The 23,928-nt window shown below is 37.1% G+C and overlaps 1 protein-coding gene across 5 annotated transcripts in view; it reads left to right on the plus strand.

Moving 5' to 3' along the window:
• The window catches only part of pcbp4 (poly(rC) binding protein 4), a 90,888-nt gene that overhangs the window by 24,497 nt on the left and 42,463 nt on the right, over positions 1-23,928 (plus strand). For all 5 annotated transcript variants that reach the window (XM_046874931.1, XM_046874932.1, XM_046874928.1 and 2 more), the window contains exons 2-3: positions 17,348-17,536; positions 20,804-20,827. In XM_046874931.1, coding sequence (XP_046730887.1) covers positions 17,429-17,536; positions 20,804-20,827 — 132 coding nt within the window. In that variant the 5' untranslated portion in view covers positions 17,348-17,428. The remainder of the gene's footprint in view (positions 1-17,347; positions 17,537-20,803; positions 20,828-23,928) is intronic.

The following is a 23,928-nucleotide window of genomic DNA, read 5'->3' on the forward strand; positions in this document are numbered from 1 at the left end:
TCCATCAAGCACACACACTTACACATTTACACACAAAGGAAAACAGCAGTAAATCACAATTAAGGTGGCATGGCCTAAAAAAGTCTCACATCCAATCCCTATTAAATTCCTCCCAAAAACTTTAGAAAGGCATAGCTAATAATTATAATCAGATAATTTGCATTTCTTACAAAATAATTGCTATGGTTTATGTCAGGAATAAATAAAATCAATAAGTAATCGATGTTGAAATTGTACTCTGTAATGATTCTTGTGGTTCTACTAACGAATATTATGTAAGGAAATAATAGGGTGAGATGATGTAGAAAAATAATCGACATGGAAATATAATGCATGATTTCCAAAACAGCATATCCTTGAATTTTGGAGTCATCACATAACATAGCAATGTTGTTCCTATTCCATAGTTTGGAAGAAAAAAACTAAGTGCAAATATAAATGCATAGAAAGCACAACATCCCATTTTCCTTAATAATAGCTATATACAGTAATTCAGCAACTTCTTATTTTTCTTAAAGTTAATACAAAAAAAAACTATAGCTTGCTAATGGTACAAAGAAAACCCAAACTTCATGTATAGAAAAATAGTTTTAAATTGATTGCTGTCAGAAATGCTGAAACTGGAGACTAAATCCAAAAATCTTCACAGTATGATGTGATTTAATGATAGAGAAAATTTAAAAATTACGTGGTTATGTATGAAACAGCCCATAAAACAAACCATATTTACATACAAATCATTATATCGCTTAAGGAAATGTCTGTACATTTAATATATCATGTAAAAACAAGCTTCTCAACTATACCTCTGATGCAATATGGAGAGATTTAACAGGAGTTATCAGGAAAGGTTTAGGTTTAGACCATGACAGACGAAAATTTACATTTTCGTCTGTCATGGTATAAACCTTTAAGGCACAGTGCCACGATGAAAGCGACCCTTTTAGCACATGACTGAATAGAGGGTCAACCAAAGCCGTAGCCTAAGCCTCATAAAACAATTTCCATGAATGATGCCCTCTCCACTCCCCCTTTTAGAAGAATTGGATTATCTGGCGTGATTGAAATCCAGGGTTTTATGCAGCTCCTTTGTTTAGGATGTAAATAAATCAGAGGGTCACCTTTAGTTAATTAGCTTTGGCTTGGCATTGCTTGGCCTAAAACACGCCCCTGTTGTATTTACAAGCAAGTGCTCAGAACCTGTATTTGTACATTGCTGTAAGACAGAAGGTCTGTTTGGATTGATGTTCTTGAAGAAGTAGTTTAAAAAAAATAAAAGAACGGCAATTGAAGTGGACTTCCAGAACGAATGGCTTTCAATACACTGTCTACTTTCGCTTGTGTTGTTATAAATTGGTTAATGTTAATTGGCCGACATAAATACTAGAATTACACAAGCGAAAGATTTTGCATATAAATGTAACAAGCCTGAGTGGATGAAGTAACCTTTAGTCTATCCATTAAAGCACAGGTTTGCGATAATAAGCATTGACTGTCATATCCATTCGTTATGTTAAATGAGCCTGTCTGTCAGGATATGAACCGTAATTCATGACATGTCAGAAAGAGGATCGGACTGAAGGCTAAAATTAACCAGCTCTATATATTTTGTACCGAAAGTATAAAATTACATTATCGGTAATGACATGATTTCAAATGACCGCTGACGCCCTAGCTAATCTGTGATAAGAAATCCGGTTCAGTAATTAAAACTGAAGATCACAATTCTTTTATAGTGTAACTTCTTCTTCTTTCCACTCCTCCCGTTAGGGGTGGCCACAGCAGATCATCCGTCTCCATACCCCCCTGTCCTCTACATTGGCCTCTTTTAAACTAACTACCTGCATGTCTTCCCTCACATGCATAAAAAACCTCCTCCATGGTCTTCCTTATTTTCTCCCTCCTGGTGGCTCCATCCTCAGCATTCTCCTACCGATATATGTCCCACCTCTGCACATGTCCAAACCATCTCAATCTCGCCTCCCTCACATTGTCTCCAAAACGTCCTACATGCGCTGTCCCCCTAAAAAACTCATCCTATAAATTTTCCCTTTCACTTTTGCAGATACTCTTCTATCACAAATCACTCCTGCCAATATTCTTTACTCACTCCACCCTGCCTGCACTCTTTTATTCACTTCTCTAACACACTCTCCATTACGTTGCACTGTTGACCCCAGGTACCTGAACTCCTCCACCTTCACCACCTCTTCTCCCTGCAACCACACCACTCCACTGTACTCCCTCTCATTCACATACATGTACTCTGTCTTACTCCTACTGACTTTCATTCCCCTTCTCTCCAGCACGTACCTCCACCTCTCCAGACTCTTCTCAACCTGCTCCCTACTCTCACCACAAATCACAGTATCATCCACAAACATCATAGTCCACGGAGACTCCTGTCTGACCTCGTCTGTCAACCTGTCCAGCACCACTGCAAAAAGAAAAGGGCTCAGAGCCGATCCTTGATGCAATCCAACCTCCACCTCAAACTAGTCTGTCGTTTCTACTGTACACTTTAACTATTTAATTTAAAAGCAAGTAGAAAACTTTGTTTCTGTAGGAGAGCCCTATCTTGAATTTTATATAGGATCGGGATTTGTCTAATGATCATGAAAATTAGCAAAACTTTGTACCCATGGAAGAAATGTCCCTATGTGGATTGGTCTTATTCTTTTCTATGTCATATTTCTGGCAGTATTGACAACAGCAGTAAGCTGGCTAATATTGCAGCTATGATCTGTGACATTCTTGTTGCATGTAAAGATATGTCGGGTTTGCGTCTTTATTTCTGTGCTAGCCACTAGAACTGTAAATGATCTATTGGATGCTTAAATATTTTTGTGACAGTATGCCCCCCAATCACTCAGAAACAGATAAGCCACACCCATGTATAAGTGTGGGATGGTTGCAATTACTATCTCCCCTCTATCACTGTCACACTACCCAAGTAGGGGCATTGATGAAGTCATGTATGTGGAAGATGGCAGACTAACTTATCTGAAAGCTGTTAGAAAAATATGCAGTGTAAGAATTCATGTTTTAGGGCAAGCATGTATGTATATGTAATTAGCAATTGGAAACCTATAGTTAAACCTATGTGATAATTGCACCATCTCACTCGTGCCTTGGCAGTTATTACCGAAAAGAGGTCCAATGGCTCAGTGTGTTGCCTCTTAATCTGGCATGTGCACCAATTAACCTCATGCCAACCTCTCTGTTCATTCTAAACTATTTAGTCAGACCTTTAGTCTTACTTGTGGCCACTGTTTATTGAGCAAAACCATCAGGTCAAAGGTTTAGGCTTTTTCTGAGTGTGTGTGCAATTTGATCAAGAACCGCACATTCTCTATAGACCTCATTAGGCTTTAAAAGAGAAGCTGAAAGAAAAGCTGAAAAAATGACCATCACTTTTTTTTTTATTACTGCAGGGCTTTATTTACTGAAGGACTTGTTTTCAAGTGTAGGGGTTGGTTCCTGCAAATCAATGATATTTTTTCAGTGATTTAAATTATTTTTTTCTTTTAGTTGAATGTTTCAGCCAATTTCACCCAATATCACATTGCTTACTTATCGCATATTCTTTGAAAAGAATCTTGAAATTAAAATCTAATTGAATCTATTTATAGACTTGCTAGATGAGGCATTCTCGACAAAAATCCAAACCAGGAAATGAATACTTTTTATGGGAACCGTTTTCAGCAGGCGTGAGAGGGAAAATGTAATTTAAAGGGTCACGTGTGCTCTTTAACCGTCTGGGAAATTGAGCCTAAATATTGGTGCAAATTAAGATTTCGAAGTGATTAAATTTGTATTTGCTGTATCAAATGCTATTCATTTTTAGTTTAAAAAAAAAAGAATCTTGTGCAAGCTTGATGAAAAACCACAGCACAGAGCGGTCTGGAGTAATGGGCTGGGATTACAGCTAGTTTTTGCGAAGCAGGCTTTTAGGAATCTCAGTGAATCCGACTGACTCCAATGGGCTGTCTGAAGTACCCACAATCCCCCTCCTACATACCCCTCTGGGTGCCAGCTGTCCAGGCAGGAACAGCTGAGGAGATTCCCTGAGATCAGAGGCACACTCCCAAACATCTAAACTCAAACAGCTGACTAAACCCTAACACAACATTCAATATGGCAAAACAGTCCTGTTTTATAATTTGTTGTCAAGACGCATGGACACATCCTCACAAAATGATTCACGAAATCTCAGGAGATTCGAGAGAGCAATTTTAGCACCTGGCTGGCAGGGAAATGTTGGCTGCAGGGTTTTGTTTTGACCTGCAGTACTGGAATTTACAGTAATACAGAGTCCATGGGTGGTACACATTGCTGTTTTAGCAACACACTCCATCAGGCCAAAGTGTCAAGTCCCTAAACCAAGCCACACATGTGTCACTGGAGAGTGCTCTCCAGCTTAGATGTCTTAAAGCCCACCTTTTTGGAAAGGAGGTGGAATAATAAAAAATGCTCAAATACTCAAGGCTTTGCTTCCATCTATATGTGTTGCTGTGGATTTATTTTATGTATTTGGGTAAATTTATGACTAGCCAGCATCTGTTTGTCCAAGAAGCGCTGGATTTTTACCCCACTCTTCCACTAATCTCTGTGCACTGCAGGAGTTTTGGAATATGCATGGCTTTTTTAATCAGGTTGCATTCTAACCAAGCAGTAATAGCTGGTTGTGATATTAGGTGAAGGGCAAAAATATATTTAGTAATAAAATCACAGTAAAACTATTCACGCCGAACAGTGAATTATATAACTGGATGTCTGGGTTCATATCGAATGTTGTCTGAATGCAAAACACAAAAGTTATAACCCTTTTCGTTTGGTTTTTTTTCTTTTAGCGTAGTGTACTTTTATTGTACATAGGTGTTTATTCTTATTCTATCTACTTTATTTTCTCCTTTAGAAAACTATAGAGGTGAATGGATAATGAAGCAAATTTTCTACCTTGTTTATGATCATTGCACCTGTAACCATATTTCAAATGCACCTTCTCAGAAAATATTCACCCTAATGCGCATTAAATCTAGAAGATGTTTTAGCCCGGTATTATGATGTTGCACAGTGGTCATAATGAAGGTCTTGGTTCTTTATACCATTCTTTTTTTTTTCTTATGGCCATATATGGTGCTTGATTTCACAAAAGTGAAAACATTTTTTTTTTTACTATGATGTAATCTGATACGAATAGCAAAAATTGAAAGTTCTTTTGATATCTGGCAGTCATTTAATCAGTTTTGGTAAAAGCATTGGTCAATAGAGTAAATTCTACAATTGCGTACATAACAGTAACTTCAAAACCAATTCCGTTTTACTTTTCTCCTCTTTTTATTCTCCACTTTATTTACTCTTCCATCACCCAGGCTTTCAGGCCATGCCAGGGCAAAAGTCAGAAAAGGCAAACAAGAATAGAAAGGCGGAAGATTTTTCTCTCACTCTCTCTTTATATCTCTCTTACTACCAATATTCTCCAAATGGTGACCTTCTCAGCAGCTGATGTGCAAGAACCAAGTAAAAAGGCTGAGCTGAGAGAAATAAGACCTCAAAGCAGAAGAGTGGAAATGGAGTTTCCTACAGGGCACATCATACCCACTGGCAGGGCTGAAGAAGGATAATAACTGTGCTGCCTTTCTGGAGAATCTAATTAAATAATAAAAAAAGAGAAAAAAATACCAGTTCCATGTTATTGCCTCTACTCATTAAATACCTACTCAGCCCTCATAGTCCGAGCCTTGCTAGATCACTGAACAAATTTAATTCAGCGCCTGCCTTCAGCTAGAGCTTCTCTGTCTAAATGAGAACAAATGGAGACAAGATGGGAGCGTTGGGAATCGAGGCATGAGCAGAACCATTGAGACATTGATACAGAGATTTGGATTCCTGACACATCAGAATGGATGCTGTAACAGAAATAGCCCAGAGGACAGATATTCCAGAAATAGTGATATTGATAGTGCTTGGAATCCTACTGTCATCAAATTACAATCCTGATATGAACATTTTTACAGTTAAAAGGTATAGAAGACTTTAGAAAGACTACTTTTTAATGCTTGGCATGAATTCGACAATAACCCTACAAACCAAGCTATGTATAAACTATATATACTATAGCTACTGTACACAAATTATGGGTTGAATATTGGTAAAGGTATAAGCAGACATTGTGTAACTTTAACACATTTTCTCCTGCCTGCTTTAATCAAGTTGATTGAGTCATAAAAACTGCAAGCAGTCACTTCTGTTACATTGCTCATTTCTAAGCCTGGAGCTTAAATCATAATTTATGAAGCCACCGGAATCTTAAATTAGAGAACTTCTCTGGATTTTTGTTGCTGAAGATATAAATCAGGAAACCAAAAAGTGCCTGAATAAAGATGGCAGTTTAAATAGATATGAAATTTAGACTGGAGTGTTAGACTTGGTTTGGCACTGAGCACCTTCGAACACTTACCAGTTTAATAGGAACAACTGTAATTCTCCCTACTCAATTAGCCAATCATGTGGCAGCAATGCAAAGCAGACAATCATGCTGTAAGAGTTAAAGCTAGAACAGTTCCGTTTCTTGACTGAAATGGGTTCTTCGAGTTTTCATAACCTTCCAACCAATCTAGCTAATCTCCGCTGTACTTTCTGATGAACAATGCATTTCTGCTCGAAGAACTACAGCTTGGTAATGCTTTTTCCAATTTCTCATACCAGCTTATAATGGATTTACAACCATGCCAATGTCATAGTTAGAGTTCACTTATACTGTATGATTAGAGATTCTAGATCATGTAGATGGAATGCAGTTTGGGAATTTATATATATATATATATATATATATATATATATATATATATATATATATATATATATATATATATATATATATAGAGAGAGAGAGAGAGAGAGAGAGAGAGAGAGAGAGAGTCTAAATGCAAAGCTACTAGCAAAATGTATATACTTCTTTTGTCTGTTTTACAACATTGTTTGATAATTGTTTATAGATCGCTCTAGTGAATTGTTTATTAGGAGTTATACTAAAAGAAATGATATATATGCAGTAATTTTTGAATAATTTGCATATAGACAAAGTGAAAAAATCCCTATATAATGGAAAATAAATCAGTTTTGTCAGACAAATCATTTTTTTTTTTTTTTTGGATTCCACTGTACAACTGAAACAGGAGATTTTAAGAATACTTCCAGTCAAGGTCAATCTAGTCACAGAGGATCAATACCAACGAAACAAGACTCGACCTGTGATCCGTTCCCCCCTCTTCCATCCAACATTAGAATGGTATCATCGTATCACTTCCGTCCTGTCTCGTCTATTCCCTGAAGGCAGTGAAAGTCAAGTGTTGACATTCAAATGTTCTGCGGTGTCCAACATCATTTGAATAATCCCCAGGCCTAGTCTCAGTCACAACAGACACTTCGAATATATGCAAGAGACACGTCTTAATAATTACAGCAAGGATCTGACTTAATGACACTGACCCCAGATCTCAATTTATGTGGGCGCTCCACTACGACATCGTGAGTTGTGTTAAGGTTCGGCGACTCACTCAGCCTGATTCGCTCACCACTAAAGATATTGATTTTGCTTCGTGTCTGATTTGCGTCCCTGATTAGCTAAGTCTGTAAAACAGTAGGGGGATGTTTATGCTCTTTGATCAGTCTTCAATCTAAGCTAAAATGATTTGAGAGTGCACTGGCTAGGTGCGTGTGTGCACTCAATTGTTCCTCGGCTTCCAAATCATGAGGAACGATGTGTAGAACCCCCGGCAGAGCACATTTGTTTAGTACTCAAATCCGTTTTGTCCTTCCAACAGCTTATTTGTTTGCATGTGCGCATGTGTGTTTGAGAGCGAGAGAGTCATCCCGAGACAATGTGATTGAATTTGCACTTGGCACTGAATGCACATGGAATAGTCCACAGTAACACTGGTAATTTTGAACATGCTGTTTTTATGTTTTGGCCACATTAGCAGTTTCAATGTGATATCCAAAAGTTTTTCATGCAGAATGAAATGAAAATGACAAGCAGCAGCATGCACACTGCATAGCCTTTATGTCGTTTTTTATATCCATATCTTTAGACAATATTTACATAAGTTCTAAATATGAAGCAAATATCATCTTGCAGCTAGGACCCTTTATGGACAAAGGTTTGTGCACACCTGGCCATAAGATTTGTGATTTTCGAACGTCCCATTCCACATTTAGTCCTTATTTTCTGTTTTTGTAACCTCCAACCTAACTCTGAAGAAGTTACACTAGATATTGGAATGTGGATGTGGAGATACTAATCTATGGCCCACAAGGGCATTAGTAAAATCATGTACTGAAGGAGAGGAGACCTGAAGGTGCAGTCAGCATTCAGATTCATCTCAAATGTGGTCAAAACTTTATAGCAGGCCAAAGCAAGAGCTTCCATTCCAACCCATCTAAACCATATATTCATGAAGCTGTGCATTGGGAAATTTTTATGCAGGAACAGGTTTGGGTCTTCTAGTTCAAGTGGAGGGAAAATTTAATGCTTCTTCATCCAAAGACGACATATTTAATTGTGCGCCTCCAACTCTGTGGTAACAGTTTGGGAAGAACCACATATGGCTGGAAAAGTCAGGTGTCCCAATACTTGTCCATTTAGTCTATGTATTTATTTAAGGGTTATTGGCTTGGAAGCTGTGCATGTATTAAAATTTGAGTTGAAACCTCAGTACTGTCAGAAAGCACTCTTGTGAAAAATTGTAACCAGAAAAAAAAAGGGAAAAAAACATACCTGCCTTCCAGCAGTAAATTAATTGTGTCCTTTTCATGCGGTCCTAAGAGCATGCAAACCTTTGTTTGTCTGCTTGAATGGAGGAATTGATTGATGAAAACTGAGGAAAAATTTCTCAAAGTTCAGAACACTGAACTGAATATGTAATTAGTCGTACTTTGTATTTGCGCTGCAAATACATATCTATTAGGTATTCAGGAAAGTGTTGCTTAAATTGCTCTTGCACTTATTTGGTTTATTCCAACTGAATGTGGCCATTTAAAAATGCATGCAAACAGCTGGGCACATCAGGCCCGACACGTCTCATCACTACTGATTAGATTTTATATTATCCAAGGAGTACAGCAGTGCTCATAAATCAGATAACTCTTATTGTAATTACACAGTTTACTCTAACAATACTGACAATATCTTTGAAAAAAATCTCGTCATATAATTGATCACAATATTATTATAGTCCTTATTGGATTGGATTCAGTGTCTTCGTGGCATTTTACCAGTTTAGGTCAACTACTAAGCACAGAATGTTGTATTGCTATATGTCGCTCCTTCCACCACTTGTTTTTCTTGTGTAAGTCACTTTAGGCTCCTCTTATAAATCTCTACTGGACATGAGGTCCTCGGGTGGACAAGGTCATTGCTGTCATTTAACTGTCACTACCATTCTATAGCGTTTTTTTTTTCTTCTGCCATGTTTCCTTGGAGTCTGTGCACTCAGTGAAGAAGAGAATAAATATTGCCACAGCTACCCAAAGCACCAGCTATTTCGCAAGTCACCTCATGGTTCTGTATCCCAGAATGAGCGAGGCCGTCTGCAATCCAAAACCTCAAGTGTCATCATTATAATTCTCTTCAAAGAATCTGACGATGTAATGAGTGTCTTTTCAGGACACGTAGTGATAACTCGTGTATGGTGGACCTGACCTTTAAGGTGTTATGCAACGTATTATCAATGGGGAAGAGATATGAGTCCAGCTTGAGTAATTTGTTGCAAGGATTTTTTGGGTCATTTTAGGCTTTTGTACATACATTTTATATATACAGTATATGGATATGTGTATATATATATATATCCAGACGAAAACAACAAATACACTCTCGAAAAACAATTTCGCCCCGTATGAATAATAATAAAAAAGCCTAATTTTCAGTTTTCCAGGAACAAAATGTGGGAAAAAGATATTTTCAGAAATATCTGTGAACATTTGAACCTTAGTTGTTCAGCATCTAAAATAGAAATACAGTTTTGTTGCATGCGCTATGGGGGGTTGTTGATAGATCGGTGCACTTGTCACGAAAGAGTATTTTACGAGAGGAAACAGTCTGAACGCTTCCTGCGTGTCACAGTAGGATCAAACAGTTCAACACACACATCTACACACACTGAGTTTTCACAGTCTTCAGAAGAGAGACCTCAGTTTTACCCCACAATTACAGTCAAACTAATTACAGTGATCACACGCACACATGCGGAGGGAGGGTGGGTGTTGGGAGGAACAAAGCTCTTTCTTTCCTTTTCTGTTTGCTTTGTCGAAGCCTGACAAAAAGGCAAAGCTGCATTGCTTGCTACATGCCGGTGGGTGGGTGTGGTTAAATCGTCACTATTACATCACCACTGGGCAGATGCGATCTGCATAACCACTGCCTGTTATACCATAAAAAAAGACAATGCTTAACAAGATTGTTAAAAATGCATCCTGCTACATTCAAGCTACTGAATGAACAGCTGTTATTTTATCTCATTTATTCAACGGTAATCATTCAGTGCTGGCAGATTTAAAAGGACAGGGTAATGAAAGGAAACTAGAGACCCCAAAGAACACTCATTAATCCAAATTCAGATACACAATATAGACAAAAGTATTCTGATCCCTTATTTCTCCGACCAGTTGAAGGCACACGATTGTATAGGATGTCTTTGGATGTGGTAGCATTAAATGTTCCCTTTCACTTGAACTAGGAGAAGCAATCCTGATCCAGCACAAAGCCAGTGTCATGAAGATATGGTTTTACATGTGTTGGAGTGGAAGATCTTGAATAGCCTACTGTAAAACTCTGACCTCAATCCGATTAAACAACTGTGGGATGAATTGGAACACTGACTAAACCACAGGCTTCCTCACCTAACATCAGCACTTGGTTTTATTTACACCCTTATGGCTGAATCAGTACAAATATCCACAAGCACACTCCAAAATCTTTAATATCTTCCCTGAAAAGTGGAGGATATTTTAACAGCAAATTGGGACTAAATGTGGAACTGGATGTTTAAAAAACAAAATTATATGGTGAGGTGTCCACAAACACAAAATCAGACATCGGATTATATCAATATCATAATAATTACTATAAGTCTATAATTTTAACCGGATACACAAGTCAGTATATCATGTTAAACTCCCATTTGATGTCTTTTATATTTAATATAATTGAGCCAGTCAAGTAAACCCTTTTTTTAAGGAACATTATTGGACAGAAGTAATTTTTTCTTGTGCTTTTTTCACAAGCCCTTTGGAACAGCAGAAACTAATCAAACTCACCTCAGCTGCTGAGATTATCACTGCCTTTATATAAAACAGTTTATTTTTCAATTAGATGTTTCTAATACCCTCAGTAATAATAAATGTTGAGTTCAACTGTAAAATGTTTAATTGGTTTATAAATTAGATATTGACCACTTAAACCCATAGAAGTGAAGCACTAGCAAAACAAAAGCTTGCTTATTTTTTGCTATTTATGCAAAGCACTCCTGGAAAAAAAATATTTTTATTTAAATACCACTTGGGCAAATGATCTCATTATTGAGATGCAATAAAAGGTTATAGTTTTCGTCTGACTTGGGTAGTGTCTAAAGTACAATATTTATATAATTACTATGATATTTTAGGGCTAGTAAATCAGAGTTGTAAAGTTGTGGTGAATATACATGGCACATCTTGCTATTAAAAGTGTTACTAATTGTATAATGCTGCTAAAAAGCTTTCTTCATGTTTATTGCTTTTGCTTAGCAAGAGATAGCTTGACCAGTTAGCATGATCTCCTTTCTCTTGTATGACGATGTGTTCTAAGTGAGATGCTAGCTAACTGTTTTCTGATGCTAGTTAAAAGGTGAGGTATGGTGCTTAAAAATACCATCTGAAAATCTAGAAGCAGCAACAGTGACGTGGATTTGATGAACCTTTTCATTACTATAAAAAGCATGTAAACATAACTTTTAAATGCCTGATATAATGCAGAATTGTATTCGGTATGGCAAATCAATCCATCTTTATGTTAGCTATCTCATTGTCTTTTTGCCAGCTCTTTTTATAGATTGTGTTTGGTCACTGGAAACAACCGGGCTGTTATAAGGGATTTATTGTCTTTGATCACTGATTGGTTGTTGGAAACAATAGCTGATCTGTCATTGAGATCACTGGTGATTAATGATTGGTTGGAACAAATTGTTGGTTGTTTGAAGTGCTTGACAATCACTCAACATCATCTTTGAAATATGTTTTCTGAACCCAGGGACAAAAGTTACAATCAACACCGGATAAAAAATGCTTTGTCTTCCAGAATTTGATACTAAAACCACAACACTCTCTGCAAGGTTTAGTTTCCAAGTTATGTGAAACATCACAGGTGTAATTGTGCCACGCAAACCTCACATATACCTGGCATCAAAGGATTGGATCAAAAGAGCTGTTCCGATATCCGATATTGAGTGAATTATCTCTTCTGTAATTACCACTTTCCTAAAGCATGTATTTAAGACAGATAGCATGTCAGTAAGGCCACAGCGGTGAGGTACTGTATCCCTCGCATTGTCACAGCAAGCACAGACAGCCTCAAGGCTGAAACTTAACTACCGAAGCCTGAACATTAGCCGGAATGATGACCATCCTAATGTTCCACCCCATAGAGAGTCTATGAATTTATCACGAATGAGGGTCAGCACTCTGAAATAGTAACCAGGGTGTGCATGGAGCTTGTGTATGCTCGGCATGATACCCAAGTGAGGATTTTAACCCTGTCCAGCTCTGCATCTGAAAGCGATTCAATTATTCATTTCCGCTATGATGAAGCACAGTGGCTCTTAATAGAAATTCCACTGTGCGTGCTGAAGGACGCCTGCGACAGATTCTTCTCGTCGGCGTCACCAAGTCACCCGAATTAATCCTACCAACCCCTCCCTCGACTGGAGAAGAATCGGCTCGGCATACATCGCTGTCTCATCGCATCAAGGCTTTCTTAACCCAGTGTCCTTTCCTTTTGTTTGTGAGAAAAATACAAAAGCGTATAAAAATACTTTGGCTAACTAAACAACGTTTGCCCTGTCCCTCCCTGTCCTGTTTAGAAGTAGTGATCTCTTGTAACAGCAGCAGTGTAGGTGGAATGCAGTATTGTGGGGGGTTAATCTTGCCACATTACGCCGAGTGGCCTTGAGTGGCCAAGCATGTTATGTGAGATGTGCTTTGTAGAGTTTCACAGGGAACGGAGAGGCTTAACAAATAATACACATGCTTTAATTGTGAAGAACCATGAACCCGTGTCATAGTTTCAAAAAAGCCTTTTGAACAGTGCCATATTTGGTGAACAGGGCTGACAGCTTTCTTGAAAAGACATTACATTTCAGTGAAGTAGTCATTACTTGGTGTTTGAATGCATGCCAAAAGGAAGTAGCATATCGAGACAGGAAGATTTTTTTTTTTTCTTGTTTTATTACTGATTAAATTTAGTTTAGATAATTAGTTTACACAACCTACAACATCCAAGTACCATTGTATTATCTGCTACTCGTCTTTATGTAGGAATTATTGCATTTAGATGTCACCTTATCTTACATACACACTGAGTTCAGACTGGCTTTGTTTGCTATATGCACTCTCTAATGCCATACCAGGGCCAATAAGTGGGCGATTTTGCGTCAGTTTGAGCTCGAGCCACAAACCATAACAATAGCGATTATCAGAAAATTCTCACAACAATGTTAAAATAATAAAATACTACTTGATTAGTTTATTTCATGTATTAATTCATTCATTCTTTTCTGTATCTAGTTTATTGTCCTAAAGTGCCTCTTCTCCTGGGTCACTTCAGGTTCTTCCGTGCTTCTAAACAAAGAAACAGCCCAGGAACTTCAATTAGAGACTGAAAGACAACCAGCCTGTTCTCTCTCTCTGGACAGAACTGTCTCGGTATAATCGGTGTGCACCGTGTGTTATATTCGATATACGATCGTCCCCCTCAAAACGGCTGTTTAATTGGTCCTTGAGTCTTTGTTGAAAGGGGAAAAAAAGATAGTAGGAATAAGGGCTATACCCTAATGACTGAACATGTCTCTGTGTCCAGACACAACTGGTCGAGTGACAGATAATTAACACCCCGTACAAGCGAATTCAGACAAGCCGGCCTCATTAACGATGGAGCTCGTGAGAGGCGCAGTCATCTTTTCATTTTGGGTTCTGTCATACTTGTGCCCTGCTTTCTTTTTGTAGCCTTACCTCTCCCTTGTATGGAAAAATGGCAACCTCTGCACACATACCCGCTATAACCAGTTAACAAGGGGGTGGACACGGAGCCTGCAATTAACAAAAGCTCGAGCTGTAATGATGTCTCTGAGGACAGAAAATATGAAGTGATCATCATCATTCGTACATCATATGCACCCCAAAGTGCTTTGTATCTTAAACTTTAATAAAACTAATTATTTTCACAGTATCGGTTCTTTAAAATGTGGCTGAAAAAAACTCGTTCAATAAGAGGACCGGTAGCCAATAATACATGGAAATAAAATGGATTGCTAAACTTGCCCTAAACTAAATTTTTGAGGTTCTGTTGACCGCAAGGTTATGAGTTCAAATTCCACTTTGTATTTGTTTTGCACTTTTAACAATCACCGCAAGTTTGAGAGTAAGACACAGCTTCAGGATATACATTTTAAATGTAAAAAATGTATCCCAAATGAGCAAACCAGAGGTGACACTGTTGAGGATAAACTCTTTAGACAGTATAGGGAACCCATTCTCATCCAGGTGCCTCGAGATAGTGTGATTAAAAGTAATTCCTTTCTATACTTGTGCAATACATGGTTAAAAAGTTCTACTGTGTAACCAGGAAATTTATTATAGCTTGTACGGTTCCATGCATGAAATTCTCTCTATCAGCTGTTCAATGATGGAGACTTTAAAACGGTTTAGGAATTCCACTCGCAGTCCTAATGTTATCATAGAAATTGTAGTGCTTAACCGTCGAAGCAAAACTGTTGGTGCAGTTTTCAATTGCACTCCAAAGCCATTTTCACTGTCGCCAAAACTACTGACACACAAAAAGGAAACCTCCACGGTAAACTACTTCTCTTTATATTGAACACTAAATTGAATGTTCTAAATTGCCGGACTGATGCTGTATTATTGTTATTCCTGTCAGAACTTGGTCATAGTGTGAAGCGATGCTGGTGGAGTTGAATTGGCTTGGATAAAACAAATAGAAATCTAAAGAAGAACAATGTCAATGTTTTGTTCAATATCAGATTAATAATCAATCCAAATCCAGATGTTCAGTACTAACTTTGGAATGCTTTGTAGCTCAGCTACACTATATGGACAAAATGTTGTTGACAAATGGCTATTATCATGCTTTAACCGGTCTGGGTCAAATAAAGAGAAAATTTAGGGCCACCGCATCCAGAGACATCCTAAACTACTGTGTGGATCCAACCTTGTGATAACAGGCTGAACAACATATAGCTGGAAAAATCAGGTGTCCCAATACTTTTGTCATCTATGAGATGACTGTTTTTCTTTAGTGGCTTAAAGTGGTTTTAACTAACCAAAGTAAATCTAACAATTAAAAATAAACACAAAAAAATTATTAGAAATGCCACACGGACACACGGTGGCTGTAAAATGTGAAACGTCTGCCAGAGTGTCTCTCTATTTTTCGCTTGCTTCATGCCCTTTTCTTCCAATATTCTACCCAGACGGCACACCATAGCCAAGAGCTTACACAATTCTCCCTCTAAGCTTCTGACTTGGCGATTAAACCGTAAATTATGACCGCGTTTCAGGATCCATTTCAGCATAAAATGGAATAAAATATTTGAGGGTTTAAGTTGGTAGAATTGGACCACACAGGTAAAGTGGGTTGAAGGCAAAGGTCTTATTTTTTGATAGTTGTTTCTCCCACATCCGCCCACCCATTATGTTCTCTTCTTCAACCTCGAAATCAGCCTCAGTCGGTTCTCATTTTAATGCTTATTTCTTTTGCAAATGAGATATTTGACTGCTCCAGCAGCTGCTCAGAAACGCCCAAGCTCACAGACAAACCTTACAAAAGACATCTGGCCATGCAAGCTGATGCCTTTGCTTAAAAACTCTGAGCTTTTATCTTTTTTTTTTGTTAAATAAATAAATAAATAAAAGGAAGATTTGTTATGCAAATGTAAACAGATGATTGACAGATTGACACTGAAAAGTTTGGCATTATCCTCTAAGCTCAGATTTGACCCAGATGTTAGGATGATGTGCAGCTTAGCAGCATATCATGCAGCTTGTTAACTAATTTAAAAGATGTCACCACAGACTTTTTTTTTTTTGATCACCTGGTTTTCCTCACCACCCCCGTACTACAGATGTGAAGGAGATTAATTATTTATTATATATTTTATTTAATACTGCCATGTTTTAAACATGTTTATTCCACCTATTTAGGTAAACTAGGTTTTGCTGGGTTTTAGTAGCAATAAAAATTAAATGTTTTTTCCTCGTTTGCTATAATTTAATTAAAATCTTTGTGTATGTGAATTAAATTAAAGAAATCGAATGAAATATCTACTCAACCCACTCCCCCATTTTAAAGTGTATTATAGCTTTAAAATAATAGATTACATGCTTACCTATGTTTTTTTCTCTAGTTTTTAGTATTTAAATAACTTTGTAGCTTTTTTGTTACATAAAATTAAATTCAAGTTGTATAATAAATATTATTGAATAAGAAAAATTTCTGTTATAAAAATAGATGATATTTAGTTGAACAAATAATAGATAGATTTAGATCAAACATTATGTATTATAAATAATTTTTCTTTTTTTCAATGGTTAATTTTATTTTATAGATATTACTTAATATAAACATATTAAGATTTCTACAGTTTTTTAACTGTTCTTCCACAAAGTGTTAATATTTACATTTATATTGTTAACATTCAATTTTTCAGATATTAAATAAAATTGTATTTATTTTTTTCTTGCTTTTTAATATTACATTCATTGGCAGATATTTATTTTTAATTTTTATTATTTATTGTATTTTTTGTTTCTTTTTAGTGTTCAATAATTAATTTTTTATTAGTTTAATTGTTCAACTACTCCTTGATTGCAAACTCCTATATTGTGAGACATTGTTTATGGATGACATCATCTTATTGTAATGTAATTGTATTTTTTGTCTCTCTCCTTCACCACCACTGAGTTTTTTCTTATCCTCACTTTTAGATGTCTATTTTACACAGATATAAGGAATGTGAACACTCATTTAAAAAAGAGAACGATCTAATGCGTTTTTTTTTTTTTTGTGTGTCAGATTTTCAACCGAAAAGAAAAGGGGAAAAAAAAGGCAGAGTTCATCACCTTGAACAGCTCCATTTTCTCTAGAGCTTCTTTCATGCGACTCCCTGCGCCGAACTCCGCAGCCAGAATGAACTGTGAGCAGGACTTCGGAGATGGGGGCATGAACGTCACTCTCACCCTCAGGTTGTTGATGCACGGCAAGGTAAAACACACACACATGCACACACACATGCACACAAAAGTGAGTACACCCCTCACATTTCAGCAATTATTTTAGTAGACCTTCTCAAGGGACAATACTAAAAAAAGAAACTTGGATATATTTTAGAGTGGCCAATGTGCAACTTGTATAGCAGTATAGATTTACTGTCCTCTAAAAGTGACTCAACATACAGCCTTGATTGTCTAAATGGCTGGCAACAAAAGTAAGTACACCCTAAGTAATAACAGCTGTATGTGGTTTTACCATGCAAAGCCACATGACCTATTCATCATGTTTTTGGCTGCTTGACAGGACAATACAAATGTGGGTATCTCATACTGACCACTGGATGTTCAACATGGCACCTTGTGGCAAAGGCTCTCTGAGGATTTAAGAATTAGAATAGTTGGCCTTGGCTATAAAATGATCGATAACACCCTGAAACTCAGTTACAGTACAGTGGTCAGGGTCATACAGAGGTTTTTAAAGCGGGGTTCCACTCGGAATAGGACTTACAAGGGTCGATTAAAGAAGTTGAGTCCTCGTGCTGTGCGACCAGAAGCTGTTTAAAAAAACAGACGCATGAGTGCTGCAGCATTGCTTTAGAGGTTGCAGAAGCCGAAGGTCCGCTTGTCAGTGCTCAGGCTATATGTCTAGGAGTGAAAGAGGATCCCAGCAACAACCTGTGCAGCCCAGGAGAATTAATATACATAATTCTACATAATGATGCTCACTCAAAATATTCACACTTTGGACACATTTTTGAAATGTTCACTTTAGGTGTACTCACTTTAGTTTTTTGACAATAATGGCTGTATGTTGAGTTATTTTTCGAGGATAGTAAATCATAGTATTTCCATAGTATTGTCCCAGAACATATACTAAAATGGTTGCTGAAATGTGAGGGGTGTACTCACTTTTGTGAGATACTGTACATGCAAGAAAACATTTGCCCACCCTCTCAGCTCTTCTTAAAATAGCAAACTCCAGCAGTAGCAGCATGTTACTTGTTATACAGACAATCTGATGATATTCAACTTAAAAAAACCTCTCGGTGCTATGACGCCTTTGGGATACTCGCCCCATGATGCTTAACTCTAATGGGTTTTAAATGATTTCTTAACACGGACTAACATTAAAGATATGCAAATCCGATCATGATAATCATGACCCCTCCCCTTTCTGCTAGTTTTCATTCATACTTATCCGTATTATCCATTACTTTTTGTGGGTGAAGTATTCATTTAACACAGCAAGGTGTTTGTAGCAGCTCATTATTGGCCTGCTTACACAATGTCATTAAAAGCAGCACAGTGCCGTAGTGTTTTGCCTGTTAGCTTCCCATGCCATGCATTTTTTTCATTTCTTTTCCTCATTTGCATTAAATGAATAATGAACAAGTCATGAACTGGGGTGAGATATCAACGGGAAAGAGAGGCATTACTTGAGTGTATGTTTGGTGGCCTGGGCAACCACCTGGTGACATTGTGACATTTATTGTTGACACATAAACAAAGGATGGAACATAATTTGGATATAGTTATTGCGATGAATATATCTATTTGTAATTAGACTACAACCTGAAACACACACACACGAGACTGGGAAATTCACATATCCCAGTATTTGTCTATATGTTGTATAAAGAGCCAAAGCGCACTAATTAAATTTTACTACAGTTTTACTCTATTTTACTTAGTATAACATTTTTATTCACCTTGTTTTTTCAAGCCAGATTTTAAAAGGTCATCTGAAGATCAAGCTTGGTGCAAGAGATCAGCGGTTATGGTTGATTTATGGAAGCGTATTTATATTAACCTCAGCTAGTTTTACCTATTCAGCACCAAAATCTAGTAAAAGCTAGGAGATTGACAGGTGACCTTAAAATCAAATAAAATGGCAGAAGCCAGTGAGAGCATATAAATGCTATGCTAATTCCAGATATATGAAATAAATGCATAATAAACAGGGTGCTTTTTGGTAGGTGAGCTAACATACAGAAACCACTCGGTAACTAAGTAAAGTCCAGACCCTCCACAAACAGTTTGAACAATTCATCAGATTATTATTGTCTGCTTTAGACACCCGAACCAGAAGAAGAAAAAGGAGTCAAAAATGTAAAATAAATACCAGGTATAACTTTGGTGCATGGCCCCAAATAAGTATAAAAACGATGTAACTCACGCTATATAAACCTTTACGTCTTTTGCCGAGTTATGTCTTCTAGAAACCAATTTTTTGGGAAAAATGCTGTTCATGCCAGCTGCAGATTTTCAGAGATTTGTAGAATCAGTGCCAATGTGTGTTTGATTAGCAGCTCCTGGCTCAAAGCTACTTGTTAATTACTCTTGATACAGCAGGTGTACTCATTTTTTTGCCCACATGGCTTCTAGAAATTGAGTGATTTTTCCTAAATACATAACAGCCCAGTGGAACTGGTTTTGTGTGGTGTTTTTATACCTGATGGCACCGCTTTATATAACTTGAAGTGGCCAGATTAGGTTTTATTGCATCAGAAATAAATACGATTATAAAGATTTTATTTTAGCAATACTGAGAAAAAGAAATGACAGGAAATGCCCTTATTGGTAAATTATCCATTTAGGATGGTGTAAAGCAGATATGTATGTGAAAAATGTTTTTCTTCTTATACCACAACAATGATCCTGGTGCTTTTTGTCTATTGCTAGTCCCATTTCATGTTGTTGAACATCTGCAAGACTAAAGTTAATATGTTGTTCGACTGAAAGGCCTTTTTTTTTTTGTTACATATCTTGTTTTGTGCAGAATCTCTCAAAAGTGAAAAGTATAAAGTGATTTAGTTGCTTCAAGGTCATGCTCCCAACCTTTCAATATCAGGAGAAATCCTCAATGAGAACATGAAGCAGTCATATGTAATTGCTTCTTGCTTTATTTTAATCACGGATTTCGCCGCCACAGACTATTGGAGGATCACGGGACACCAGACAGCTGCTCTGGTAATTGAAACCGATAATGGAATTTTCCCACTTAAAGAAATCATTTACTAAAGGTTCATTTACCTTCTTATTTCACGTTTCAAGCCTCCTTTCTATAGCTCGTATGTTATGATGTGCCGTTCCCTACGGCTTTCAAATTGAGCAGTCCGATAGTGGATCGGGAAAGGTTTGTTAGATTTGGGACGAGGCCGAGCTCACAGGCGGCTTCCTTGTTTAATCCTGGTTCGGGGGAAAAGTGCTCAGATCAATGCACTTACATTTGCCTTGTGTTTGTTTATTTTTTTTGCAGGAGGTTGGGAGCATCATAGGCAAGGTGAGTACCTCTGTACGTCAGTAAAGTCTGACGCTTTACTGGTCATTTGCATGCTATTTAATGGGAAAATTCACCTTTTATTAAATGCATATGAATATTGAGTTGACTTTTTCCAACTCATTAACAGTTACTTTGATTACCCACAATGCCTTTCATTGACCTGCTCATAGAGGTGTTAGTGAAACATTAAGACTTGTTTAAACTCTGCCTAAAAACTCTGACGCAGCAGCGCTAATAACCCTTACCCAAATATAAAACAAGAAACAAATCAAACAGACCAATCCTATCAACTATGCCATCACATTTTTTGTTAATTTCCCCCTATTTATACATTTCTTCCCCTTAAATACTTACCATTTGCTATTTGATGGGCAAAGGTGAAAGAAAAACCTGTTTCAAGGTATCAACTTGTCTTATTGAATGTATATAGAGGCATTATGCAGAAAAATAACACTTGGAAAGACTTCTGGTGACTGTCCGTAGCTAAATCTATTAGCTTGCTTTCCTAATCTTTTAGTGAAGCTAGTAAAGCAGCTTTAATGCTAATACTGCAGTCATCACCATCGTATTTGATATTCTCTCAGAAACAACAAACATGCGAGTGCTAACCGACACTAAGATTTCATGAGACATTTTGCTGCATTTTTAGCTAGCTTGAGAACCTGTCGAAATTGTTTTGATTGGTTAGGGTGAAGAATATCTCAAAGACTACAGCGGTTCAGTCTAGACTTCATGTTTCAGACATTAAAATAAGGAATCAGTTCACACCCCAGAAGCCATTTTATGGGGATAGATATGTCTTTCGTAAAGAAGTTATCCTAGGTGATAATCTGTTATCAGAATAGTGTTACCTAGAGACCCCAGAGGTAATAAGATTGCCAAGTAAACCATAATCACAATAAAGCTCTATTAAGTTTTTTTCATGCAGTGTAGAAAGCCATGATGGGAATTGGTTACAGTTCAAAACCTTGTATTGCTTAATATCACTGACACTGTTTATCCCTGAAGGCAGCATGAACGTAGATTTCATAAGCGCAAAAGATCATCATCATTAGCGTGCAGTGTGTAACTTGCGTGTGGGCGTGCGGTTTTCTTCAGAGACTGGAGCCACTAGCTAGCATCAAGTCCTTCAGCGTCCTTCCCAAACACAAAAGTCACATGGAATCTTGCAATGTTATCATTTCTCCTGGTAGCCTTTTTTTAAATCCCACACCATACAGACTCTTGCTTGAGAACTAGCCTGCTAACAAACCTCTGAGGTTTTGCTAGCATGTTGCTTTTCCATCACTACACCCCTAATGAAGCATATGCTAGCACAGTGACCTGGAGCATGATAGAGATTTCATGACCATAAACCAGCATGTGCTCAAGTAAACATAATTCTGTTTGAGACATGAGGAGATTGTTCTCTCTTTTAAAAGTCACTGTAACATTACATATTACATTAGAGTGAACAGATAATCAATAATTGTAGCTAGCTAATAAATAAATGAATACATATAGCATTAAACAATAAAAACCTGTATTGCATGTTCCGGTTTACCAGAAAATTAGTTCAGCTAAAAATGCTGGCTAGCATCATTTAATAATGTACAGTGTGCTAGTGAGTTAAGTGCATTGGTATGGATTGAAGGAAACAAATGAGTATATGGATACGTGGCATAAGAGTAGATGGTTTCCCCTCAGAAAAAGCTTAGAGATGTTAAATTCTTACATACATTACAACAAGATGTTATAAGTTTGGCTAGTGTTTTTATTTTCCTGTTGTTTAGCCATGAGGGAATTTATTATCTTGTGTTAGCTTAACAGAATGTTATAAATTGCACCAAATGTCATAGCTACAGTACTTAAAATAAGATGTTAAATCTCTGAAGCACATTATTATATATATATCAATCCATTAAGCCACAATCATATTTCTGACCTTTACCAATTGCTAGTTTGCGACATATTTGTATTTGCTAACTCTGTGCTCCAAAGCTGGGAGTTCCAAGTCAGATAGTAAATTTAGAACGAAATGCAATGATTATCATGAAAGGAACCTTGTGAACAAGACAACATATTGATGCCTGAGGTGCGTTTCAGATTTAGTGATGGAAATTGCTAGAAAGGAATCAAGTTGATTAAGTTAATAAGAGCTAAATGACACCGCAATCGTGCAGCCTCCCATTTGGGATTTAGCTCATCAGGCTCGTCAGCTTGAAAACATTTATGAGTAAGGTTTGGCAGGAAGAATTAGCAAAGCATAAGGAGCGTAAATTAAAGGAGTGTTTAATATGATGTTTCACATTAGGCTCCCTGTTTTCTTATGGAAGTCTTCCATGTCTATTAAACCCAGCCTTCCGTTTAGATTGGTTGTAAAAAAAAATGCCATTCTCTTGAACCAGTGAAAAGACAATGAGAAAACAATAAGCTCATTAAATACAGGTATCCTTGTTCGCTCGTGTAACCTTACCACCCAAGCACTAGAGACAGTCTGTTTATATGACCCTTCATGTGAATCTGCTTTTATTTATTTATTTAGGCTCTTTCCTGACTTAAAAACTGATTCCAAATATCAATGGTCCATACCCAGAACCCCAATTACCTCTTAAAAATTTTAGCACCCTTCATGAAATAGGAAAGAAATGTTAGCAAATGTACAGATTGTTCAAATAATTGCAGACAGTATTTTTCTTTTATTCATTTTTAGTTTCATATAGAATATTGTTGAACCCAGTATGTGTGAAGGTGTGTAGGAAGTAGGACCAGGAAGACAGGCAGACTTTGGCAGTGCTTCGGGCTTGCTATGTTTTTCCCTACTAGCTCTTTTTAACATTCAAAGAAAAAATAAATAATAAAACACTGACAAAGTTCCTGTGGCATTTGTCTCGCTTATGTTCATCAGCACTTTTCAAAATTAATGCACTGGGGTGTGTGGATGGGCATATATGTTGTGTGAACGCTGTCAGCTCTGTTCCTTTTACTCTGGTTTATGGCATTCTTTTTTATTTTATTTTAAATGCAAACAGAGCACACGTAAATTGAGCCACTGATCTGAATTATCATGAAACCTGTCTGTTCAACTTGACCACAGTCTGTTCACAGCTAAAACCTGGCCA

This window comes from Silurus meridionalis, chromosome 19 (genome assembly GCF_014805685.1).
Source record: "Silurus meridionalis isolate SWU-2019-XX chromosome 19, ASM1480568v1, whole genome shotgun sequence".
In the NCBI taxonomy this organism is placed as follows: Eukaryota; Metazoa; Chordata; class Actinopteri; order Siluriformes; family Siluridae; genus Silurus; species Silurus meridionalis.